This window comes from Saimiri boliviensis, chromosome 13 (genome assembly GCF_048565385.1).
Source record: "Saimiri boliviensis isolate mSaiBol1 chromosome 13, mSaiBol1.pri, whole genome shotgun sequence".
Classification (NCBI taxonomy): domain Eukaryota; kingdom Metazoa; phylum Chordata; class Mammalia; order Primates; family Cebidae; genus Saimiri; species Saimiri boliviensis.
The window spans coordinates 56,046,136-56,073,434 of NC_133461.1; the positions used below are offsets into that span (position 1 = coordinate 56,046,136).

At 39.4% G+C, this 27,299-nt stretch overlaps 1 protein-coding gene across 11 annotated transcripts in view; it reads left to right on the top strand.

Moving 5' to 3' along the window:
• The window catches only part of ESCO1 (establishment of sister chromatid cohesion N-acetyltransferase 1), a 76,168-nt gene that overhangs the window by 16,578 nt on the left and 32,291 nt on the right, over positions 1–27,299 (top strand). For 9 of the 11 annotated variants that reach the window (XR_012513161.1, XM_074383698.1, XM_074383701.1 and 6 more), the window contains 6 exons: positions 8,283–8,385; positions 8,626–10,752; positions 16,054–16,168; positions 17,654–17,714; positions 19,104–19,218; positions 22,229–22,360. Coding sequence is in view for 10 of the 11 variants with exons in the window: in XM_074383698.1 (XP_074239799.1) it covers positions 9,223–10,752; positions 16,054–16,168; positions 17,654–17,714; positions 19,104–19,218; positions 22,229–22,360 (1,953 nt within the window). In the remaining variant the exon portion in view is untranslated. Of the gene's footprint in view, positions 1–2,904; positions 8,386–8,625; positions 10,753–16,053; positions 16,169–17,653; positions 17,715–19,103; positions 19,219–22,228; positions 22,361–27,299 lie in introns of those variants that run through there. The other 2 variants (XM_074383703.1, XM_074383699.1) reach the window with 2 other exon arrangements.

Below are 27,299 nucleotides of genomic sequence, written 5' to 3' on the forward strand. Positions count from 1 at the left end.
ATATAAAGTCCTGGAAATAAAACTTTGAAAATTAGTATTTATAATTTTATAGATGGATTGTCCTGCATAGATATTGAATCACTTGTAGTAATGTAAGGTACCTGACACAAACCTTTACCGAGACTGTATTATTAAACTTCTTGATCTTTGGCCAGTCTGATAGGTATTGGTTTTAATTTATATTATCTTGTTATCTATTATACCAGCCATTTATCATTTTTCCCTGTAAATATATTGTGGTTATTAGCTTTTGCTATTTCTTGACAGTATTTTTCCCCAGTTTTGCCCTTCAAACCTTGACTTCTGAATTTTATGATAAGGCTTAAAAGGTCTTTTTCACTGTGAAAACAAATATTTAAAGATTTCCTAGCTGGAGGCAGTGGCTCGCACCTGTAATCCCAGCACTTTGGGAGGCTGAGGCAGGAGGATCACCTGAGGTCAGGAGTTTGAGACTAGCCTGGCTAACATGGTGAAACTCCGTTTCTACTAAAAATACAAAAAATTAGCTGGGCATGATGGTGTGTACCTGTAATCCCAGCTACTTGGGAAGCTGAGGCAGGAGAATCTCTTGATCCTGGGAGGTGGAGGTTGCAGTGAGCCAAGATCCCACTATTGCACTCCAGCTTGGGCATTGAGCAAAACTCTGTTTCAAAAAAAAGAAAAAAAAAAAAGATTTCCCATACTATTTTTCTTGAACATTTTCTTACTCGTAAACTAGGATAGGTTACCTAGATGGTTACCCAGTTTTCCTAACACCAATTTATTTATTTACTTATTTATTTATTGGAGACGTGGTCTCTTATCACCCAGGTTGAAATCTGATTAATTAATTTTTCTTTGAGATGATATCTTTGCTATGTTGCCTAGGCTGGTGTCAGACTCTGGCCTCATGTTATCCTCCTGTCTCATCTCTGGAGTAGCTGTTGTTATAGATGTGTGTGCCCATCTAACAGCAATCATTGAGTAATTTTTTTCATTCATTTGAAATGAATGAAGTTAATACCACCTTTATATCTAAATCCCCCATTGCATTAGGGCCTCAAAAAATAAAATAAAAATATTTTTATTCTATTTTATTTATTTTTTGAGATGGAGTATCGTTCTGTTACCCAGACTGGAGGACAGTGGCACCATCTTGGCTCACTGCAATTGGCTCACTGCAACCTCTGCTTTCCAGGTTCAAGTGATTCTCCTGCCTCAGCCTCAAGAGTAGTTGAGATTACAGGCACCGGCCTCCATGCCCAGCTAATATTTATATTTCAGGTCTATTTTTAGAGTCTGTTTTGTTCTGTTAATTTCTACAAATTGATATATTGAAACTAAACTGTTAAATATTACAGCTAAGTGTATTTCAGTATCAGTGTAAATCTACCCTGTTACTTTTTAAGTTGATTTTTGTGTGTGCGCTTGTGCACGTTTGTGCATGCCTGTGTATTGCTATAAATGGCTTGTGGTTTTTTTCCATAGTGTATTTCAGCTTATTGTTTATGTAGTTAGAACTTTGCTTGCTGAATTTAATGGAAGACTTCTTGTGCTATTTCATAAAGCATGATACTTGATTTTGGTTTGTACATTCCAAAGTTGATGATAATAAAAATATATTTGAAAATATCTTCAGTTCATTAACTGCCAGATCATTCTTTTTTTTTTTTTTTTTTTTAGTAAATGAATTGAACCAAACAGGTTCATTCTTTTTATTGGTATGAGTAGACAATCAAGAGTGACTGTATATCTGTATTATCAGTAGTAATTCTTTTTTCTTTTTTTTGAGACAGAGTTTCGCTCTTGTTACCCAGGCTGGAGTGCAATGGCGCGATCTCGGCTCACCGCAATCTCCGCCTCCCAGGTTCAGGCAATTCTCCTGCCTCAGCCTCCTGAGTAGCTGGGATTACAGGCACGCACCACCATGCCCAACTAATTTTTTGTAGGTTTAGTAGAGACGGGGTTTCACCATGTTTACCAGGATGGTCTTGATCTCTGGACCTCATGATCCACCCGCCTCGGCCTCCCAAAGTGCCGGGATTACAGGCGTGAGCCACCGCGCCCAGCGTAAAATTGTTTCTTTCTTTTTCTTTTTTTTTTTTTTTTGAGACGGAGTTTCGCTCTTATTACCCAGGTTGGAGTGCGATGGCGTGATCTTGGCTCACCGCAACCTCCGTCTCCTGGTTCAAGCAGTTCTCCTGCCTCAGCCTCCCGAGTAGCTGGGACTACAGGTGTGAGCCACCATGCCCAGCTAATTTTTGTATTTTTAGTAGAGACGGGGTTTCACCATGTTGACCAGGATGGTCTCAATCTCTTGACCTCATGATCCACCCGCCTCGGCCTCCCAAAGTGCTGGGATTATAGGCATGAGCCATCGCACCCGGCCAATTCTTTTTTAAAAATTCCTTTAAACTAACTTATTTATACTTATATTTATTCAGGTAAACTTCAATAAGAGCACACATGTACAGTCTCATTTTCTGTTTGGCTTCTGAACTCCCTCCTCTTTTCTTCATTTTAATACACTTATTTTTTGGTACACATTCTCTTGTAGACCCTAGAGGAGGATGTTTGGGAGTTAAATTTTTTGTCACCCTGCGTATCTGAAAATTATTCTACTCCACACTTAATTATTTGGGCACTGAATTTTACTTGGGACATAATTTTTCTTCAGCATTTTGAAGGTTTTTCCCATTATCTTGCTTCCAGTGTTGCTATGGAGAGGTTTGTTGTAATTCTGATCTTAATCATCTGTATGTGGTCAGGGTTTTTCCCCTCTAGAAGTTTGAGTCATATTTTTATCCTTGTGATACGTTTTTTAAAAATTAAAAGTTTGTTTCCTCATTGCCAGCAGAAACATAGAAAGGCTTAAAAAATTTTTGGGCGGGGTGGGGAGGGTTGGGGGCTGGGTCCTGTGGCTCAAGGCCTGTAATCCCAGCACTTTGGGAGGCAGAGGTGGGTGGATTAGCTGAGGGCAGGAGTTTGAAAACAGCCTGACCAATACAGTGAAACCCTGTCTATACTAAAAATACAAAAAAACTTAGCTAGGCGTGGTGGGGCATGCCTGTAATCCCAGCTACTCAGGAGGCTGACACAGGGGAATTGCTTGAACTCGGGAGACTGAGGTTGCAGTAAGTAAGCTGAGATCGTGCCACTGCATTCCAGTCTGGGTGACACAGCGAGACTCCATCTCAAAAATAAAGAAATAAATTTTTTTTTTCGTCTGTTGTTCTAGGTACTCTTAGGCCCCCCTCCCTGTTTGTTGTTGTTTTTGAGACGGAGTCTCGCTCTGTTGCCCATGTTAGAGTGCAGTGGCATGATCTCAGCTCACTGCAGTCTCCGCCTCCCAGGTTCAAGTGATCCTCCTGCCTCAGGCCCCTAGCAGCTGGAATTATAGGCATGCACCACCATGTCTGGCTAATTTTTGTATTTTCAGTAGAGAGGGTTTTGCCATGTTGGCCAGACTGGTCTCAAAACTCCTAACCTCAGGTGATCCACCCATCTTGGCCTCCCAAAGTGCTGGGATTACAGATATGAGCCACTGTGCCCGGCTTTGTTTTTTTATTGAGATGGAGTGCACCGTTGCCTGGGCTGGAGTGCAGTGGCGCGATCTTGGCTCACTGCAACCTTGGCTTCTTGGGTTTAAGCAATTCTCCTGCCTCAGCCTCCCAGGTAGCTGGGATTACAGGTGCCCACCACCACGCCCATATAATTTTTTGTATTTTTAGTAGAGATGGGGTTTCACTATGTTGGCCAGGCTGGTCTCGAACTCCTGACCTCGTGATTCACTGGTCTTGGCCTCCCAAAGCACTGGGATTACAGTTACGGACCACCACCCTCCACCCCCCACCCCTATTTATTTATTTATTTATTTGAGACTGAGTCTCGCTGTTGTTGCCCAGGCTGGAATACAGTGGTGCTGTCTTGGCTCACTGCAACCTCCGCCTCCCAGGTTTAAGCGATTCTCCTGCCTTAGCTTCCTGAATAACTGGGATTACAGGCACATGCCACCATACCTTGCTGATTTTTATATTTTTAGTAGAGACAGGGTTTCATCACATTGGCCAGGCTGGCAAACTCCTTACCTCGTGATCCGCCAGCCCCGGCTCCCAAAGAGCTGGGATTATAGGCCTGCACCACCATGCCTGGCTCTGTTTTTTTTTGTTGTCTTTTTAAAGAGATGGGGCCTTGCTTTGTCACCCAGTCTGGAGTGCACTGGCATGATTATAGTTCACTGCAGCCTCCGAATCCTGAGCTCACGTGACCCTCTTGCCGCAGCCTTCAGAGCATCTGGGCCTGTCTGCAGGCGTGTACTACCATGCTCAGTTTATTTAAAAAAAATTTTTTTTGGCCAGGTGCAGTGGCTCATGCTTGTAATCCTGGTACTTTGGGAGGCCAAAGTGGGCGGATCACTTGAGGCCAAGAGTTTGGGATCAGCTTAGACAACATGGTGAAACCCTATCTTTCTCTCTCTCTTTTTTTAAAGTTATTGTTATTCTTTAAGTTCTACGGTACCTGTGCATGTGCAGAAGGTTTGTTAGATAGTTATACATGTGCCATGGTGGTTTGCTGCACCCATGAACCTTTCATCTACATTAGGTATTTCTCCTAATGCTATCCCTCCCCTAGCTCCCAATTCCCCAACAGGCCCCATTGTGTGATGGTCCCCTTTTTGTGCCCATATGTTCTCACTGTTCAGCTCACATTTATGAATGAGAACATGCAGTGTTTGATTTTCTGTTCTTGTGTTAGTTTGCTGAGAATGATGGTTTCTAGCTTCATCCGTGTTCCTGCAGAGGACATGAACTCATCCTTTTTTCTGGCTGCATAGTATTCCATGGTGTATATGTGCCACATTTTCTTTTTTCTTTTTTCTTTTTTTTTTTTTTTTTTTGAGACAGAGTCTTACTCTTGCCAGGAGCCAGGTTGGAGTGCAATGGCATGATCTTGGCTCACTGCAACCTCCACCTCCCAGAGGCCAGGCTGACCAGGCAGTTCTCCTGCCTCAGTCTCCTGAGTGGCTGGGACTACAGGCACATGCCACCACATCTAGCTAATTTTTGTATTTTTTAGTAGGGATGGAGTTTCACCATGTTGGCCAGGATGGTCTCAATCTCTTGACCTCGTGATTTGCCTGTCTCAGCCTCCTGAAGTGCTGGGATTACAGGTATGAGCCACTGCGTCTGGCCTATGTGCCACATTTTCTTTATCCAGGCTGTCATTGATGGGTTGGTCATGAAACCCTGACTCTACTAAAAATACAGAAAAGGCCAAGTGCAGTGGCTCATGCCTGTAATCCAGCATTTTGGGAGGCCGAGGTGGGCAGATCATGAGGTCAGGAGTTTGAGACCATCCTAGACAACTTGGTGAAACCCCATGGTGAAACCCCATTTTAAATTTTTTGTAAAAACACGGAAAAATTCGCTGGGCGTGGTGGCTCGTGCCTATAATCCCAGCTCCTTGGGAGGCTGAGGCAGGAGAATCGCTTGAACCCAGGAGGTGGAGGTTGCAGTGAGCTGAGACTGGGCCACTGCACTCCAGCCTGGGCAACAGAGTGAGACTCTGTCTTGGAAAAAAACAAAAAACAAACAAATTAGCCAGGCGTGGTGGTGCATGCCTGTAGTTCCAGCTAATTGGGAAGCTAAGGCACGAGAATTGCTTGAATCCGGAAGGTGGAGGTTGCAGTGAGCCGAAATCGTGCCACTGCATTCTAGCCTGGATAACAGAGCGACACAATGTCTCTTTAAAAAAAAAGAAAAGAAAAGAAAAATATTTTCTAGAAGTAGGTCTTGTTCCGTTACTCAGGTTGGTCTCATATGATCCTCCTGCCTCAGCTTCCCAGAGTAGCTGGGATTATAGACGTGCCACTGCACCTAGCAGTCTTGGCTGTTTTAGTCTGGAAACTCATGTCATTGAGGCCTAGGAAAATTTCTTGAGTTCTTGATTTTTTTTTTTTTTTTCCTAATGCTTTTCCTCTGTTTTCTGAAAGGTCTGTTGGACCTCATGGATGGTCCTCTAATTTTCTTATTTTTTTCTCCCATGTGCCCTCTTAGTCTTTTTGATCTACTTTATAGGAGCTCTCCTTACCTTTACCTTCTAATGCTGCTTTTTCATTTTTTTCTATAGTGTTTTTAATTTTCAAGAGTTTTTTTTTATGGTGTTTATCTGTTTCAAGACAAATTAGCTTATTTAGATTTTTCTCTAATTTTTTTTCAAAGCTTTTTTTCTGTTTTTGTTTTTTTTTTTCTTCATATTAAAGTTTTTTTTCTATTTGTGGTGATTGTTGTTTAACTGCTTATGGCTAAAAGTGATTGGAAAATATGTGGAGTGGCTGGTAGACTCCTGACTATAGGGGGTGTGTTTGTGTCTTGGTGGCTATAGGTAGACCTTATCAGTATTTTTAGGTTTTTTCTCTTGGGCTTGCCAAATTCACTACTAGTACTCATTTCAGAAAGATCAGTAGAACATGATCTTTCCATTTCCTTCGTCGAAGGTATAGGCTTGGCTGCTGTCCTCTAGGAGCCTTTGAGTAGGTAGAGGGTTTTGGATGGACAGAGTGTGTTTCAGCAATCAGTGTGTATATTCCTATTTATTCCTTCTGTTGTCAGTATGATACTTCATCCTCAACTGTGCCTGTTGAGCCTGTAGACCTTTTGTTTCACGCCTTGTAGAGATTTATACTTGTACTCTTCTGGGTGCTAGTAATGGGAATGGCAATCTGGGAGTCTATCTACTTTTTTTTTTTCCTTTTTAGATGGAGTCTCGCTCTTGTTGCCCAGGCTGGAGTGCAATGGCATTATCTCCGTTCATTGCAACCTCCACCACCGGGGTTTAAATGATTCTCCTGCCTCAGACTCCTGGGATCACAGGCACCCACCACTGTGCCTGGCTAATATTTTTGTGTTTTTAGTAGAGATGGGTTTCTACTATGTTGGCCAGGCTAGTTTTGAGGTTCTGGCCTCAAGTGATCCACCTGCCTCGGCCTTCCAAGTTGCTGGGATTACAGGTGTGAGCCACTGCTCCTGGCCCTGTCTACTTTTTTGAGTCCCATTTTTATTCCCATCTCCTGTGGAGTTTGATACTGCCAATTCCTGAGTCTTGGATATAAATAGATCTTCTGAGCTTTTCACATTTCCACCTGAAGATTCAGATTTTCTTGAGTGTACTAAGTTAATTATTTGTTCTTTTTGGTAGCATCTGTACTTCTAAATTTTTGTCATCTACTCTCTTTTTTATCCTTTGGGTTTATGATTTTGTCTTGGCTCTTTATTTACTTATTTTAGAAATGGGGTCTCACTCTTTTGACCAGGTTGGAGTGCACTGGCATGATTATAGCTCTCTGCAACCTTCAACTCCCGGGCTCAAACAATCTTTACTCAATCTCCCAAGTAGCCTGGACTGTGGGTGCATGCCACAAAGTCTGGCTAATTTTTAATTTTTGTAGAGATAGAGAGTCTTGCTATGTTTTCTAGGCAGGGCACAAACTCTTAGCCTTAAGCGATCCTCCTGCCTCAGCCTCTGGAGATGAGGTGTGAGCCACCAAACTGGGTCTTGTTTTGTTTTAGTCTCTGTATTGCTTTTTTTTCTAGTAGGGTTTGAATGGGCATACATGTATATGTGTGTGCTTAAATCTGCCTTCTTTAACTGTATTTCAGTCTTTTTCTCTGTTTAATATCTATGTGCGTTGTTTTTTCCCCTGAATAGAATTTTACTTTACTGGTTTAAAGCATTTTGTGCATATTTTATGAATCGTTTTTTCTCTTTTAAATGGGCAGACATAGTGGTTCATGCTTGTAATCCCAGCACTTTAAGAGTCCAAGGCAGGCGGATCATGAGGTCAGGAGATCAAAACCAGCCTGGCCAACATGGTGAAACCTCATTTCTACTAAAAATACAAAAATTAGCCAGGTATAGTGGCAAGCACCTGTAATCCCAGCTACCCAGGAAGCTGAGGCAGGAGAATCGCTTGAACCTGGGAAGCAGAGGTTGCAGTGAGCCGAGATTGTGTCACTGCTCTCCAGCCTGGGCAACAGAGTGAGACTCCGTCGCAAAAAAACAAAAACAAAAACAAAAAAACCTTTTTTTCACAAGGTAAATGAGTGCATACTAGTCCGTTGGCTGCATATACTATCGTTTACTACAAATTAGAAATACTAAAATTAAGTGCTGATTGTAATGTGAGTTCTGAAGAAATGATGATTAATGGTAGGACAGGATAAAATTATGGAGTGTTAAATTTGATAAGTGATTACATCTTTCCTTTGTCCTTTTAAACATTGCAAAAAACCTTTTTCTTTCAGGTGCTGTGTAATGTGTTAAGAGCATATTATAAGGAATGATTTTGTCTAATTTTCATGAGTTATGGTGGCTGAAACATCGAGTCTATCTTGTGGGGCAAAAACTGTAAGTAAACCTCAAGGAATATAGTGATTTTCAATTTTTCTATGCTTACATAAGACAATTATTGATTTTTCATAGGCATATACTCGGGATACTTCGTTCTGTTAGCCTTAAGTGTACAGACTAGATATTTAAAAAGGAGGAGTTAGATTTTATTTAAATCAAGGTTATTTCTGTGTACTGTTAGCATTGCCATGTTTCATGGATCGTACAAAACTTAATTTTTTGTTTTTAATTTTTCAGAAATGGCAACACAAAAGGAAATCTATATTAATAGAATATTTTATTGAACAAAAGAGGTTAGATAAGAACTACAAACCAACAGACGCAGCAAACAAGGAAAGAAACGTGTTAGCCATAAGACATGTTTCAAGTGAATCGAAGTCCAATAACTGTAGACTTCAGAAGAAAAAAGTTTTCAAAAATTTTATCAAAACAGGTCACTGATAAATAACTCCTCCAGTAATAGGGTTAGGCCTGAAACCAAAATTAATTTAAAAATTAGCAAAACAGATTGAACCTGAATTAAATTTCTTTTCATAAAAAAACTTGTTAATAATAATCAAATTAGAATTAAATTTTTCTCAAAATTTTATTACCTTGTCCAAAGTAAAGCAAGTATCTTTTAGCATTCATGCCAGCTTTTCTCATGTTCTAGGAATGACAGAAACTTTACTTGAAGCAAACTAGTATTTTTGTTGAAAATGTGTATCAGCAGCAGTTAAAGTTGATTTTTCAGACCTGCTCCTCAGTAGTAATACTAGCTAATCAGCATTCACGCCTACTAGGACACAAAAATCCTCTTCAAAACTATTCAGAAAAGAAAGTTGTTGCTCAGGAATGATGTCCATTCAGGAGAAATCAAAAGAGAATTCCTCCAAAGTTACTAAAAAAAGTGAAGATAAGAATTCAGAAACAGAAATTCAGATTTCTCAAAAGAATCTAGCAAAAAAATCAGGTCCAAAGGAAACTATAAAATCACAGGCTAAATCTTCCAGTGAAAGTAAAATAAATCAGCCAGAATTGGAAACACGCATGAGTACAAGGTCTTTAAAGGCAGCATCTACTGATAAAGCTACTAAATCCATTAATAAAAATACGGTGACTGTGAGGGGACATTCACAACAGGAATCTACAAAAAAGAAATTATCTCAGAAAAAATTAGTACATGAGAACTCTAAAGCAAATGAACAGCTTAACCGGCGATCACAAAGGCTGCAACAATTAACAGAAGTTTCAAAAAGGTCTTTACGCAGCAGAGATATTCAGGGTCAAGTTCCAGCAGTTAAGCAGAGTTTGCCACCAACGAAAAAAGAGTGTAGCAGTACTCAGAGTAAATCTAATAAAACAAGTGAGAAACATGTGAAGAGAAAACTACTGGAAGTAAAGTCTGACTCTAAAGAAGATGAAAATTTAGTAATTAATGAAGTAAATTCCCCCAAAGGGAAAAAACGCAAGGTAGAACTTCAGACAGCCTGTGCTTGTAGTTCTCAATGCATACAAGGATCTGGAAAGTGTCCTCAGAAGACTACTAGAAGAGAGGAAATGAAACCTGTGCCTGTAACTTCTGAGGTAAAAAGATCAAAAATGGCTACTTCAGTTGTCTCGAAAAGAAATGAGATGAAGAAGTCAGTTCATACACAAGTGAGTACTAACACAACACTCCCAAAAAGTCCACAGCCATCAGTGCCTGAACAAAGTGATAATGAGCTGGAGCAAGCAGGAAAGAGCAAACGAGGTAGTATTCTCCAGCTCTGTGAAGAAATTGCTGGTGAAATTGAGTCAGATAATGTAGAGGTAAAAAAGGAATCTTCACAAATGGAAAGTGTAAAGGAAGAAAAACCCACAGAAATAAAATTGGAAGAGACCAATGGTGAAAGACAAATACTTCATCAGAAGGAAACAAATCAGGATGTGCAATGTAATCGTTTTTTCCCAAGTAGAAAAACAAAGCCTGTGAAATGTATGCTGAATGGAATAAACAGCTCAACCAAGAAGAACTCCAACTGGACTAAAATTAAACTCTCAAAATTTAACTCTGTGCAGCACAATAAGTTGGACTCTCAAGTATCCCCGAAATTAGGCTTATTACGAACCAGTTTTTCATCACCAGCTTTAGAAATGCATCATCCAGTGACTCAAAGTACACTTTTAGGGACAAAACCACATGATAGAAATATAATTTGTCAGCAGGAAAAAATGAAAGAAATTAATTCTGAAGAAGTGAAAATTAATGATATTACAGTAGAAATTAATAAAACTACAGAAAGGGCTCCTGAAAATTGTCATTTGGCTGATGAGATAAAACCTTCTCCTGACCCACCATTGGATAATCAGATGAAACATTATTTTGATTCAGCATCAAATAAGGTAATCTGTTTTTATTATGCACAATAGAGGTGCCTAAGTGTTTTCTGTAAGAAATGTGTTTATAATATTTTAGCATAAGAATCAAATCATAAAAGACTGAAGAGTCATTTGTTAAGGTTTCCTGTTAGCGAGAGTTTTATTAACTCAGTCTTGTTATAACTTTAGATGTCTCACATTTACTTTGTGTGCTTCTCATTGTTTCCTCATTTTTACTCTTTTTATTTCATGTAAGCATAAGTCTGTTGAATTCCAGCTTTTCTTTTAAATTTAACACACTGATTTTCCTATTAATTATAACCATAAAAAGTATGTTTCTTAGGGGCTACCTTTTTTTTTTTTTGAGATGGAGTTTTGCTTTTGCTGCCTAGACTGGAGTGCAGTGGTAATCTCAGCTCACTGCAACCCTCTGCCTCCCAGGTTCAAGCGATTCTCCTGTCTTAGCCTCCTGAGTAGCTGGAATTACAGGCATGTGCCACCATGCCTGGCTGATTTTGTATTTTTGGTAGAGATGGGGTTTCTCCATGTTGGTCAGGCTGGTCTCTAACTCCACCCCAGGTGATCTGCCTGCCTCGGCTTCCCAAAGTGCTGGGATTACAGGTGTGAGCCCCTGTGCCTGGCCTTTAGGGACTACTTTTGACCTAAATATTAAAATTAATTTCAACTGGGACTAATTGTTTTTTTTCCCTACTGGATATAACTTAAAAGTTAAACATATTTAAGGAGATGACTTGTGTGGCCGTTTTGAATAGTTGGCAAATAGAATGTTGAGAGGTATAAATAATTTAGTCTTTAGCTTAAGAATAAAATTCTATCATTTGGCAATAAATCTTCAACTTTCAACTTAAAAAAAAGAAAAAAATAAAATTATAGTGGCCAGGACTCTGAAATGGAAAAGTAAATTGAAAACCAGAATCTTGTATGTAGAAGAAACTTTGATTATCTAAGAAAGTCGTTTTAAACTTTATGAAAGCAGCTGAGCCCTTTTTAAAAAATTTTTTTAGATGGAGTCTCACTGTCTCTAGGCTGGAGTGCAGGGGCGAGATCTTGGCTCACTGCAATCTCTGCCTCTCAGGTTCAAATGATTTTTCTTCCACAGCCTCCTGAATAACTGGGACTACAGGCATGCACCACCACGCCTGGCTAAGTTTTTGTATTTTAGTAGAGATGGAGTCTCACCATGTTAGCCAGGATGGTCCTGATCTCCTGACCTCATTATCTGCCTGCCTGGGCCTCTCAAAGTGCTGGGATTACAGGCATGAGCTACTGTGCCCAGCCACTTTGGGAGGCCGAGGTAGTCGGATCACCTGAGGTCAGGAGTTTAAGACCAGCCTGGCCAACATGGTAAAACCCCATCTCTACTAAAAATACCAAAATTAGCCAGGTGGCAGGCGCCTGTAATAACGTCTACTCAGGAAGCTGATACAGGAGAATCGCTTGAACCCAGGAGGTGGAGGTTGCAGTCAGCTGAGATCACACCATGGCACTCTAACCTGGGGGACAGAACAAGAGGTTGTCTCAAAAAAAAAAAAAATGATATTTATGGTTTGAAATTCTGGAATATTCCAAATGTTTAGAATATGGCAGAGATTAACATTACTCTCATGTCTGCCACCCAGATTTGACAAAAGTTAACATTAAAAAAATTACTGAGGCCGGGTGCAGTGGCTCATGCCTGTAATCCCAGCACTTTGGGAGGCCGAGGAGGGCGGATCACGAGGTCAAGAGATCGAGACCATCCTGGCCAACACGGTGAAACCCCGCCTTTACTAAAAATACAAAACAGGGCCGGGCGCGGTGGCTCAAGCCTGTAATCCCAGCACTTTGGGAGGCCGAGGCGGGTGGATCACGAGGTCGGGAGATCGAGACCATCCTGGTCAACGTGGTGAAACCCTGTCTCTACTAAAAATACAAAAAATTAGCTGGGCATGGTGGCGCGTGCCTGTAGTCCCAGCTACTCAGGAGGCTGAGGCAGGAGAATTGCTTGAACCCAGGAGGCGGAGGTTGTGGTGAGCCGAGATCGTGCCATTGCACTCCAGCCTGGGTAACGAGTGACACTCTGTCTCAAAAAAAAAAAAAAAAAATACAAAACAATTAGCTGGGCGTGGTGGTGCGAGCCTATAGTCTTAGCTACTGGGGAAGCTGACGCAGGAGAATTGCTTGAACCCGGTAGGCGGAGGTTGCAGTGAGCTGAGGTCATGCCACTGCACTCCAGCCTAGCACCTGGTGACGCAGTGAGATTCTGTCTCAAAAAAAAAAAAAAAAAAAAAAAAAAAATTACTGAAGATCCTTTAAAGTTAGAAAAGGTACATTATAGATGTAGTTGAAGACTGCAACTCTTTATTCCATTTACCCTTCTCCCCACAGTTAAATGTGCTCCTGAAGTGGTTGGGGATCTTTTGTTTTAATTTTTGTGATTTTATGGATATATAAATTCATAAAGAATACTTAGCTTTGTGTTTTAATTTTTTACAAAAACATGTATATATATTTTTGTAACTTGGCTTAGTGTAATCAACATCATATTTGATACTTACTGATATGTGCGTATTTTAAAAACTGTAAAGGAATATACCACAAGTGTATCTTTTCCTCTGTGAAAAGACTTTCAGCTTGGGCCAGGCACGGTGGTTCCTGCCTGTAAGCCCAGCTCTTTGGGATGTTGAGGTGGGAGGATCTCTTGAGCCCAGGAGTTTTAGATCAGTTTCAGCAACATAGTGAGACTCCATCTCTACAAAATAATTTAAAAATTAGCTGGAAGTGGTAATGTGTGCCTGTGGTCCTAGCTACTTGGAAGGCTGAGGCAGTAAGATCTCTTGAGTCCAGGAGGTCGAGGCTGCAGTGAGCTGTGATCATGCTACTGCATTCCTGCCTGGGTAACAGAGTGAGACTCTTATCTCAAAAGAAAAAAAAAAAGACTTTCACCTTTCAGATTGTTTCCAATTATTTTCCACCAAATATCAACAGTTTGACCCCTGTTGCAGAGTGATCAGGAAATGTAACGGTATCAGTTCAGGACATATTTGAGTGCCTGCTATTTCAAGGTGCTGTGCTAGGGTTATAGAAGATGTGTAGGTTTCCTGCCCTTAAGGAATTTTCATTTCCATTTCCCTGAGATGGCCACTATTGATGGAGTTTGGAGTATTTTCTCTTGTTATTTACTAATTCAGTGTCTGTTTTGGCAAGATTGTGAATTAGAGGTTATTGGGAATAAAAATATAAATATAATATGGTTCTTGCTTTTTGTAGGTAAGTCAGACACAAATAACTAATTGAAAATAAAAAGTGACAAGCACATGAAAGATTTAGACAAAGTAGATGAAGAACAGCTAGGGAAGATTGGGAAAGGCTCTATGGAAGAGGAGCAATGACTTGAATTTATATGGAGGAAAGGTGTTCTGGATTAGCACTATCCAGTAGGAATATAAGTGAGCCACATACATGATTTAAAATTAGCGTAGCCACATTAATGGAGTAAAGAGAAATAGGTAAAATTAATTTTAATATCTTTTAACCTATCATGAAAATACTATCATTTCAGCATGCAATCAGTTTTGACAATTATTAATGACATATTTTATTCTTTTCTGTATGAGTGCTTAAGTTTTGTTTTCTTTTTCTTTACTTTTTTTTTTTTTTTTTTCGAGACAGTCTTGCACTGTTGCTGGGGCTAGAGTGCAGTGGCGCGATCTCAGCTCACTGCAACCTCTGCCTCCTGGGTTCAAGCAGTTCTCCTGCCTTAGCCTCCTGAGTAGCTGGAATTACAGGTGCCACCACCATGCCCAGCTAATTTTGTGTATTTTTAGTAGAGTAAGGATTTCACCTTGTTGGCCATGCTGGTCTCGAACTCCTGACTGTGATTCACCCACCTCGGACTCTCAAAGTGCTGGGATTATAGGTGTGAGTCAGCTGGAATGCAGTGGTGCTATCCTGGCTCACTGCAACCTCTGCCTCCCAGGTTCAAGTGATTCTCCTGCCTCAGCCTCCTAAGTAGCTAAGATCACAGGCCCCTGCCACCACGGCTGGCTAATTTTTGTATTTTTAGTAGAGAAGAGATTTTTTTTTTTTTTTTTTTTTTTGAGACGGAGTTTCGCCCTTGTTACCCAGGCTGGAGTGCAATGGCGCGATCTCGGCTCACCGCAACCTCCGCCTCCTGGGCTCAGGCAATTCTCCTGCCTCAGCCTCCTGAGTAGCTGGGATTACAGGCACGTGCCACCATGCCCAGCTAATTTTTTGCACTTTTAGTAGAGACGGGGTTTCACCATGTTGACCAGGATGGTCTCGATCTCTCGACCTCGTGATCCACCGCCTCGGCCTCCCAAAGTGCTGGGATTACAGGCTTGAGCCACCGCGCCCGGCTAGAGAAGAGATTTTACCATGTTGGTCAGGCTGTCTCGAACTCCTGATCTCAAGTGATCCACCCGCCTTGGCCTTTCAAAGTTCTGGGATTACAGGTGTGAGCCACTGCGCCTGGCCAGATGCTTAGGTTTGCAAAATCTTTTTTTTTTGAAATGGAGTTTCACTCTTGTTACCCAGGCTGGAATGCAATGGCGGGATCTCGGCTCACCGCAACCTCCGCCTCCTGGGTTCAGGCAATTCTCCTGCCTCAGCCTCCTGAGTAGCTGGGATTACAGGCACGCACCACCATGCCCAGCTATTTTTTTGTATTTTTAGTAGAGACGGGGTTTCACCATATTGACCAGGATGGTCTCGATCTCTTGACCTCGTGCTCCACCCTCCTCAGCCTCCCAAAGTGCTGGCATTACAGGCGTGAGCCACTGCGCCCGGCTAGGTTTGCAAAATCTGATGTGATTTATGCTTTCGACACATCTCAAATGATAACCATGTTTTAAGTGCTCACTAGTTAGATGTGGCAGTGATGACCATATCGGACATTATAGTCTAGACAGACAAAACTCAGAAAAAGGGTATAGAGCCAGGAAATTATTGAATATATATGTGAGAGAGGTATTTCCTTTTTTTGAGATGGGGTCTCACGATGTTGTCCAGGCTGGCTTCAAACCCCTGGGTTTAAGGGATTCTCCCCCTTTAGTGAACCTTTTCAGTAGCCGGGACAACAGGCATGCACTGCTGTACCCTGCTTGTTTATAAATTTAGCTTGAAGCATAATAATGGGCCCTGATGCTGAGAGGGTAGCTTGTGGCAAGATCATGGGGAGACTTCATGTCTGTACAAACTACTACAAATAATATCTTAAATTTTTTTGGTATGCTAAAATTTACTGTAAGTATATATAGATAAAACCCAAAGTTGTTATAAAATTTTTGAATTATATGTGTTCAGAATTTCAGCCAGTGTTTGGAATCCAAGCTAGAAAACAATCCAGTGGAAAATGTTACTGCTGTTTCAACTCTGCTCAGTCAAGCAAAAATTGAAACAGGAGAGAATAAATTTCCAGGTAATACTTTGGAAATATTATTTGAATTTCATAGTCTTCAGTGATATTTTTGTCAGTATTACAGAAAATGTTTTCATATACCAAATAGGCTTGTTACATTCTTTTTAACCATTGCTATATTTTTCAAATGTGATTATGATGATGATCATCCATTCTTTCAGAATTACTTCTATTGATTGTTTTGTTTAAAGTACTGCCCTTTAACTCCCTACCAAAAGTTCTTTTGTTTTTTAAACTTTACTTTTGTTTGTGACTTACTCTCGAGTTGAGAAGCATTCCTTAAGGAAGTGCATAAAATAGTGGTAGCAGCTTATTTCTTAAGTGCTTTATTATTTGTGCTTTACCATTTCAGGTTCTTATCTTTAACCCTTATTTACTTCCTTATCTACTCAGTTTTCCATGTCAATGATCCTATCTCTAAGGATTTAATAAATGCTGCAAATTGTCTGCTTGTATAAGAGCTTTAGTTTTGGAATCTTGTGAACTTTTTTTATAATGTATTATTTGGGCCAGGCAAGGTGGCTCACGCCTGTAATCCCAGCACTTTGGGAGGCCTAGGGGGATGGATTACTTAAGGGCTGGAGTTTGAGACCAGCCTGACCAAAATGGTGAGATTCCCCGTTTCTACTTACTTAAAAATACAAAAAATTAATAGCCAGGCATGGTGGTGCATGCCTGTAATCTCAGCTACTTGAGAAACTGAGTCAGGAGAATTGCTTGAACCTGGGAGGTGGAGGTTGCAGTGAGCCAAGATTGCACCACTACATTCCAGCCTGGGTGACAGAGTAAGATTCTGTCTCAAAAAAACCTAAAGAAAAAAAAAATTATCTGAAGCGTTGGATGAGGATTTGCTCACTTATATTGGATGAGACACCAGAGGATATAGAAAAGAAATCTCTAATTCCTATTGTTGCTCGGCTGAAGGTAAGGTATACATGGAGCAAAATATTGAGTTCAGATAATTGCTGCCATTGCCTATGATTTAACTGTTTCTCTTAGTGAGGGAAGAGAGAGTATGGTATAAATATTTATTCATTAGAAAATAGGATAGTTTGGTTATTGCCTTTATTTATCATTCTAATTAAAATTCCAGAGACCATCTTTTTAAAACACGCACACACACACACACACACACACACACACAAAATGTTTTCATTTATTTCTACTTAGAGATTCTATAATTATGTGGGCATTAAAACAGTTTCCTTAATATTCAGTCCTGATAATTGTTGGTTAGAGGTAAACTAATCTACCATTAGATCTCTTTGCAGCTCTGTAATCTGAGTATGGGACAGCCTTTCTGCCTTTTCTCTGAAGAACGGTATCTAGGAAGGAGGGTCCTAATTATATCAGATCATCTTTATTAAAAATAAATCATTTAATGGATTGAAAGTTTTTTTTTCTTTATGTGTAATGATTTTACCCATTAGATAGAAACCTAATATAAAATTTAATACATAACCCACCTTCTTGATTAAATTACAGGTTCAGCTTCCCAACAGCACAGTATTCTCAGTAACCAGACATCTAAAAACAGTGATAGCAGGTAAGGTGTTAATTAAATTTTAGAGCTTAAGGATATTTGCTTACAAGTTTTGAGTTCAGGGGATTCTTCCTTAAAAAGTTATGCTAGTAACCCTCAGTTTACCTACAGATTCTCTTTTCATTACAAGTTTTTCTATGCCTATACATACTGTTTACTATTGACATCTTTTCTACCTTACTACCTCATTCTTTTTAGAGTTGGGATCTTTCTCACTTATCCAGGCTGGAGTGCAGTGGCACAGTCACTGCACCCTTGAACTCCTGGATTCAAGTGATTCTTCTGCCTCAGCCTCCTATGTAGTTAGGACTATAGGTGTGTGGCACTATACCTGGATAATTTTTAAAAATTCTTTTTTAAGAGACAAGGTCTTGCTATGCTGCCCATGCTGACCTTGAACTCCTGGCCTCAAGTGATTCTCCCACCTTGGCCTCTCAAATCTCGGATTACAGGTGTGAGCCACAATATCTGGTAGCTACCTTATTCTTCTAAATTCTGCATTAGATTTCATTGTGTGACTTTTCCGTGGTTTAACAGCTCTATACTTTATGCACATTTTGGATATTTCTAGTGTATTTGTATCCAGAGAAGAAAAAAAAATTCCTATGATAAACACATATATCTTTGCTCACTTGTGTGTCTGTATCTCATAGCTATAGAACTTATCCTGCATTGCCAAACTTTCCTCTAAAGTGTTTGGGCCTGTCTCAACAGTATTTGAGAATGCCCTTTTCCCTAGACATGTAGAAATACTGGATACTAGCAACATGTAAGAGTATTTTAAGTAAGATGAAAAGCTTTTTGTTTGGTCGGGTGCAGTGGCGCACACCTGTAATCCCAGCACTTTGGGAGGCTGTGGCGGATAGATCACTTGAGGTCAAGAGTTCAAGACCAACCTGGCCAACATGGTGAAACCGCATCTCTACTAAAAATACAAAAATTAGCTGGGTGTGATGGCACATGCCTGTAGTTCCAGAGGCTGAGGCATGAGAATTATTTTAACCTGGGAGGCGGAGGTTGCAGTGGGCTGAGATTGCAACACTGCATTCCAACTGAGTGACAGACTCTTGTCTCAAAAAAAAAAAGCTTTTTGTTTTCTTTTTAATGTCAGAATTAAATAGATCTGACTTATTTTGTCTTTCAGATTAACAATAAACAGTATTTAGTACAAACTGAAATGACTTAGATAGCTAAAACTATAAAACTTAAAAGCATATTCAGATACAGTGTTGCAGTTTTTGTTTTTTTACTAGAAATTAGTAAAAGGTTTTTCTCCCTCTCTTGAAGTTGAAATTTATCAGTGTTGTGTACAAAATAAGTTATTTTTCCTCACCAGTGATTTGAAATGATTTGGCTCTATAACATTTAATAATTTTATTTTATTTTTTTAAGGGAGACACCACGAAATAATTCTTTGCCTAAGTATAATTCCCATTTGGAGATAACAATTCCAAAGGACTTGAAACTAAAAGAAGCAGAGAAAACTGATGAAAAACAGTTGATTATAGTAAGTATATGACTTGACCATTTTGGTGAATTGTTGTTAGAAGCACCTTAGTGTATTTTGTGTTGCTGTAATATGATACCTGAGGTTGGTGATTTTTATAGAAAATAAGTTTATTTGGCTTATGGTTCTGTGGGCTGGCATCTGTATCTGATAAGGCTCTTATGTTGCTTCACCTTACATAGGAAAGCATAAAGGGAGTGAGTTCATGTGCAGAGGGACCATGTGATAAGGGAGGAAGCAAGAGAGAGAAACCAAAAAGCCAGACTTTTTTAATGCTGCTCACCCCAGCAGGAGAGCATTCGAGGGCATTAACCTATTTGTGAGGGATTCACCTCCATGACCCAGACACATCTCACTAAGTCCCACCTCCAAACATTGTCACATTGGAGATCAAATTTCCATATAAGTTTTAGTGGGGACAAATCATACCAAAATCATAGCAGCATTGTATTTATACAAGGTATTAAAGAATAAATTTGTTCATTTTTTGCCGAAGAGCCTTTTTGTGATAATAAATTTTATTATGGAAAATATTCCTGGTATTACAATCCCTTTCTCAAATAGTCTGTCTTGTAATAATAATTATTTTCATACTTGTAGTTTTATAACAAATTATGATACTTTATTTCACATCTGTTACTTCCTTAGATTTATCATTTGATCACTACCTTCTTTCAGCAGTTAATTTAAATGTTGAAATAACCTGGAACTTAATGCGTAAAATGATTTTAAATGTTATTGTAGTATACATTATTATTTTAAAATTACATTTTAAGTTACAGGAAGATAAATTGGAAAAGAGGAGGTATTTTGATTGATTAAAAATCTAACTTGAATGAGTAAATATAAAAAAATTAAGGTACCCAGAGTACTAGGAATGTTTAATGTAGTTCCAGTTAACGTAATCAGTAGGTTTTTTTTTTTTTTTTTTTAAGGTAGGATCACTCTGTTACCCAGGCTGGAGTACAGTGGCATGAGTGGCATGATCACAGTTGACTGCAGCCTCAATTTCCCGGTTCAAGTGATCCTCTCACCTCAGCCTGCTAAATAGCTGGGACTAAAAGACATGTGTCACCACACACAACTAATTGTTACTTTTTTTTCTTTTTTGAGGTGGAGTCTAACTCTGTTGCCCAGGCTGGAGTGCAGTGGCACAATCTTGGCTCACTGTAGCCTCTGCCTCCTGGTCTCAAGCAGTTCTCTGGTCTCGACCTCCCAAGTGGCTGGGACTACAGGTGCACGCCGCCATACCTGGACTCGGCTAATTTTTGTATTTTAGTAGAGATCAGGTTTCACCATGTTGGTCAGGCTGGTCTCAAACTCCTGGCCTCAGGTGATCCACCCACCTTCGCCTTCCAAAGTGCTGAGATTACAGGTGTGAGCGACTGCGCCCAGCCATAAAATTTTTTTATAAGGATGGGATCTCTTGCCTAGGCTATCCTCCCGCCTTGAAATACCTTAATATCTACAAACTAGGAAAAAAACTGAAGAGTAGAGACTTTTTTGTTTGCTTGTTTATTTTTTGTTTTTGAGATGAAGTCTTGCTCTGTTACCCAGGCTGGAGGGCAGTGGCACCATGTTGGCTCACTGCAGGCTCTGCCTTTTGGATTCAAGCAATTCTCCTGCCTCAGCCTCCGAGTAGCTGGGTTTACAGATGTCCACCAGCATGCCTGGCTATTTTTTATATTTTTAGTAGAAACGGGGGTTTCACTATGTTGGTCAGGCTGGTCTTGAACTACTGACCTTGTGATCTGCCCGCCCCGGCCTCTCAAAGTGCTGGGATTACAGGCTTGAGCTACCGCGCCTAGACCCCCAGACTTTTAAGACATTAAAAAATGGAGTGGGCTGGGTGTGGTGGCTCACACCTCTAATCCCAGCACTTTGGGAGGCTGAGGCAGGTGGATCACCTGATGTGAGGAGTTCAAGACCAGCCTGGCCAACATGGCAAAACCTCGTCTCTGTTAAAAAATACAAAAATTAGCCAGATGTGGTGGTGGGTGCCTATAATCCCATCTACTTGGGAGGCTGAGGCAGGAGAAGAGCTTGAACCCGGGAGGTGGAGGTTGTAGTGAGCAGAGATCATGCCACTGCACTCCAGCCTGGGTAACAGAGTGAGACTGTGCATGGCTCTGTGGCTTACACCTGTATTCCCAGCACTCTGGGAGGCCGAGGCAGGCGGATCGCTTGAGCTCAGGAGTTCTAGACTAGGCTGGGCAACATGATAAAACTCTGTACAAAAAATCTAAAAACTAGCCAGGTGGCTGGGTGTGGTGGGTCACGTCTGTAATCTTAGCATTTTGGGAGGCCAGGGCGGGCAGATCACCTGAGGTTAGGAGTTCGAGACCAGTCTGGCCAACATGGTGAAACCCCATCTGTCATAAAAGTACAGAAACTTAGCCAGGTGCAGTGGCATGCTTCTGTAATCTCAGCTATTAGGGAGGCTGAGGCAGGAGAATGGCTTGAACCTGGAAGGCGGAGGTTGCGGTGAGCTGAGGTTGCATCATTGCACTCCAGCCTGTGCAACAGAGCAGGACCTCATTTCAAGACAAAAACAAACAAAAATTAGTCAGACATGGTGGCACATGCCTGTAATCCCAGCCTGCGTGACACAATGAGACCCTCTATCAAAAAAAAAAAAAAAAAAAATACAGTCTATAAAACACTTACTTCTCTAGACTCTAGCACTATAATTATTGCAAATATGAAATATATGTTCTCATTCATAGAGTATTTCCTATTTAGAGTTTTAGGACAAAGTTTGTAATGTTAAAGCCATTTCTTTTTAAAAAATTGTTATATGCTGTGGATCAGGTTACTAAAATAGAAACATTTCTTAACAAAATTATATACAGATTTCAGAGATTAACATGTTATTCTTAGTAATTACCACAGAGTGTTATTCACTGTAGATTAAACAATCTCACTTTATGCTCAAGTTACAGCCTTAGAGGCTGATATTCTGTAATAGTTCTTTTGGGAGGAAAATAACTTTTGTGTTTTTTGTAAATAGGATGCAGGACAAAAAAGATTTGGAGCAGTTTCTTGTAATGTTTGTGGAATGCTGTATACAGCTTCAAATCCAGAAGATGAAACACAGCATCTGCTTTTCCACAACCAGTTTATAAGTGCTGTAAAATATGTGGTAAGTGGAATTTGTGAATTCTAAAATGCAAGTCAGATAAATTCAGTCTCTAAATGAGATGAACTGCCAAATTTAAATCACTGAAAAATTTATGTTTTTAAGAGATAATATGTACAAAGCACATGTAGTATGTATATTGGCTTTTTAAAAACAAAGCCATACAAAAACGGCTAATTTATTCTGACTGGTTGTGGGATTTTTAATTTAAATTTTACTATTCTAAAGTAGTGATTGTACTTGACAGAAGTAATGCTATTTAACTTGTATGTTTTTAAAAAAAATTTCCTTTGATAAGAATAATTATTTACTATTGATAAATCTAATATTTATATTTCTTGGGACAGTTTTATATTTGGGGATTGATTGTGATAGATATCACACCAATTAGGTTGTTTGGGGATTTCCGTTAGCTTCTCTTTGTAATCATGAGGGTTTTTCTTTGTAAGACTAAAAAAGAAAAATTCTAGAAAATTAAGACCTCAGAATTTTTAGTATACTAAAAGAAAAAATTCCCACAGAGTAAATCTGTTTTAGTACAAAATTTATTTTTTAATATAAGTACATTTTAGGCATAATGGATATTATTTAATATTTGTGGAAATAGCAAAAATTTTTAGCAATTTTGAACCATTTCAGATATCTTGTGAAAATAGTAATTTAATTGAATTGCTGTTTACCCATATCTGAAATGGAATCTCTTTTTTACTGTATACATGTTACCTTCAGTACTGTACACTCACATTAATAAGACCTCCAGGATATCTGAACTGAGATCACCAATTCATTTCATATAAGCCTTTATATAGGTACCAGATACTTGATTATTTAAAGGTCTTTATTGGCCTCCATTAAATTCATATGCTTGTATTAATACTTACCTTTGGTTGAGGGATTTGTATTCATTGTTTCATTCATCCAGCTACTTCTCCCAGGTTAGGGTGAGTTTTGACTTGTTTGGTTCTCTACCTGTGGTCATCCTTTGCGTTTCTTATTTCATCTCACTTTTCCACATACTCCCTCCTACCACTTCACCAAACATAAGGTGAGTGGACATAGAATTATCTATAGCTAGATATTGTTTTATCATTTGAAATTTGTACTTTTTCATTTTGACTATGTTAATATCCTTGCATTCTGAAAAGAAAAATAGTCCTATTAGGTTGCTAAATTATAGAATACTTCTAGGACAAAAATAGTTCAGTATGTTTTACATACAAACCTGGTAGAGGAAGTTACTTCGAGTAAACTCTACTCAGTAGTGTACATTATTTAATTCTGGTGATAATTTAGTTTCCTAAAATTATAAAAAGATTTGGTTTCAAAGTCTTAATTCCTCACTTTAAGGAAAATTCTTAATTTCTGAGAGGAAGAGTAAATGAATCAATCAGTCAGGAAATAGGTGCTCTACTTTTCCAAGGTGCCAAGGGAAGTTGATTTATGGAACAAGGTGAAGTCATCGTCTTCCAAATTCTGGCTCTCTTGCAAAGCTGCAAAGCAACGTAGCAAACTAGGGAAGATTGTTTCCTGCCCCAGCCAACCCCTCCTCTAACACCCCTTGATGGGACAGAGCCATGGGTTTTTTTGTTTGTTTGTTTTTGTTTTTTCATTTTTGAAAGAAGCTCGAGAGAAGGAATTGAGTTTAGCAGTTGGCCATCCTTTGGTGTTATCAAGGTCAATATTCTTATCTTTCGCTGTTTTCAAATGTAGGTATACATAGAGTCTAAGGAAGAGACTCTTCCAAACATTGTGGTATTTATTCTATAGTGTATAGAGAGTAGAAGAAAATGTACCTGTCTTAAAGTTGTTCTGCTGTGATCACAGTTCTAGATTTTGGGTTGTGACATTAAAACATTTATTTGGTTATCCATTTTATATCTTTCTTTTTTTTTTTTTTTGAGATGGAGTTTCGCTCTTGTTACCCAGGCTGGAGTGCAATGGTGCGATCTCGGCTCACCGCAACCTCCATCTCCTGGGTTCAGGCAATTCTCCTGTCTCAGCCTCCTGAGTACCTGGGATTACAGGCATGCACCACCATGCCCAGCTAACTTTTTGTATTTTTAGTAGAGACGGGGTTTCGCCTTGTTGACCAGGATGGTCTTGATCTCTTGACCTCGTGCTCCACCTGCCTCGGCCTCCCAAAGTGCTGAGATTACAGGCTTGAGCCACCGCGCCCGGCCTCTTTTTTTTTTTTTTTTTTTTTTTGAGACGGAGTCTTGTTCTGTTGCCCAGGATGGAGTGCAGTGGTGCGATCTTGTCTCACCGCAGCCTCTGCCTCTCAAGTTCAAGTGATTCTCCTACCTCAGCCTCCCGAGTAACTGGGATTACAGGTGCTCGCCACCATGCCCGGCTGATTTTTGTATTTTTATTAGAGATGGGGTTTCATCATGTTGGCCAGGCTGGTCTCGATCTCGTGACCTTGTGATCCACCTGCCTTGGCCTCCCAAAGTGCGGAGATTGCAGGGGTGAGCTACCTCACCCGGCCCCATTTTATATCTTTCATAGACATTAAATACTCAAATGCTTGACAAAATATCTAATTTTATTTAATGCCCATTTTATCTGTCTCTTGGTGAGAAGTATATAGAAGAAGTTATTTGGTGCTCTGGCATTAATGTTAAATGGACAATATCAGGAACTGGAAATAAAGTTTTGTTCTACTTAAGACTAAAAATAGAATAAATTAGAAAAAAATTGTTTTACTTTAATTTTTTTTGTTTTTTTTTGAGATGGAGTTTCACTCCCTGTCTGTCACCCAGGCTGGAGTGCAGTGGTGTGATCTCAGCTCATGGGTTCAAGCAGTTCTCCTGTGTCAGTCTCCTGAGTGGGGCTACAGGTGCATGCCACCACACCCAGCTAATTTTTGCATTTTTAAGTAGCAATGGCATTTCACCATATTGGTCAGGCTGGTCTCGAACTCCTGATTTCAGGTGATCCACCCATCTCGGCATCCCAGAATGTTGGGATTACAGACATAAATCACTGCACTTGGCAAAAATTTTAATCAAACATTCTGTAGAAAATAAAATAAATACCCTTTTCTTTGGGTAAAATTTTTTCCAGGCAGATTAATAATCCAATAACAATTGGAAATGGCTAAAAGCCCTACTTTCAAAAGGTCAAAATAATAGTAAAAATTGATAACCATAGGGCCTGTTTTTGTTTGAGTAAAATACTTGCTTTTTCTTTTCCTTACCTCTTACGTTCTCTTTGGTTTGTGGAAGGGAAGAGTAGGTAGATAATTATTTCTTACTGTATTCTTTCATTTTACCCCATCTGGTTGGCTGACATCATTTCGGCAAATGAATTTTATCAGACTTATTAGAAGCTAGGAAGCAGTGGAGGCAACATGTGAAACTTCATCTGTACAAAAAAAAGTTAGCTGGGCATGGTGGCTTGCACCTATAGTCCCAGCTGCTTTTGGGGCTGAGGTGGGAGGATCGCTTGAGCCCAGGAGGTTGAGGCTGCAGTGAGTCAAGACTGCACCACTGCAGTACAGCGTGGGTAACAGAACAGGACCCTGTCTCAAAAACAAAAACAAAAACCCCAGATTACTCCGGTTTCCTTCCAGAACTAAGGTACTGTTCCCTAAAGGTGTAAAGGGAAAGTAGGAGTTTTCTCCCTTGGTGTATTGAGCCATGTTGCCAGGCCAGGAAACGGGCAGAAACCTATCGGAAACCTCAGCTGTATTTTGAGCTTTTAGTAATGCTGAAGAACAATGTGTGGGTTCTTGGCAGAGAAAAACTTAATCCCTTTTTTCTGTATTATTATTAACTCCTTTGAATTAATTCACATCTGAGTGAGTGCTGTGTGGAGAACACTGTTCTCAGGGCTATGTAATATGCCCTTTCCTTCAAGTGTAGGAACAAAGTGAAATAAATGAAAAGTTAACAGTAAAAGATTTAAGTAACCATTAAAGCAATAAATCAATACGAAATATTTAACTAAATCATAAATCAGCTTTGCAACTTAGAAGTGATCAGAATGATTTGTTTTCATAGATAGGTAGGAGTTAATATTTGATTTTTTAAAATGAACATAGAAAGTCATCTATGATTGCTAATAGCATAACTAAAGCAAGAGAAAGCTTAACATTTTTGTGAGGAATAATGAGTAGATCTTTTTTACTGACTCGATTTTTGTGGATAACAAAACTAGAAAAATACAAGGCAATCAAGTCAAATTGTGATACTTTGATTTTGAATGCTATATGGACTTTATTCTTTGTTCTTGTAAGTTTTGAAGACTCTTGAATGTTGTGAATGATATAAATTTAAATAACATTAAAACAGTATTTTGATGAAGTGTAGGGAGAGAAATAATATTTTAATGGCATATATAGAGAGTAGCACACATATTAGATGTGTATAGTGCTGAATTGCTGTAACATTGGTAGAAATAGGAAAGAATATTGATGATGGGAAACTTTGAAGAAAGAGTTGATAGATCTCTGATTGGCTACAGAGCTGTGCTGTCTTGTGAAGTAGCTGCTAGGCTACATGAAATTAGAAATGCTGCTCTTCATTCATACTATCCAGTGCTTAAAAGCCATATGTTGCTAGAGGCTACTGTATTAGGTGGTGTAGATATAGAATGTTTGTATCATCACACACAGAGTTCTCTTGGATAGTGCTGTTACAGAAAACTGAGGAAAGAAGCTACATGTGATTAAATTTTTGATTTGGGGAAACCATCATCCAGTAACTCTTGCTTAACCTTTAATTTTTTTTCATGTGAAATTTGAGCGCATATAATTTAATTCTGCATACTTTTTCTTTATTCCTTTTTAAGATAATTAGAAAAAAGAGGAAGCTGGGCATTAGAAAAAAGAAATGAATAGTAGAGCAGGAGCAGAGTTTTTTTTCTGAATTTTTAAGTTTTATTTTTATTTTGAGTCTGGATCTTAGTCTGTTGTTCAGGCCGGAGTGTACTGGCACAATTA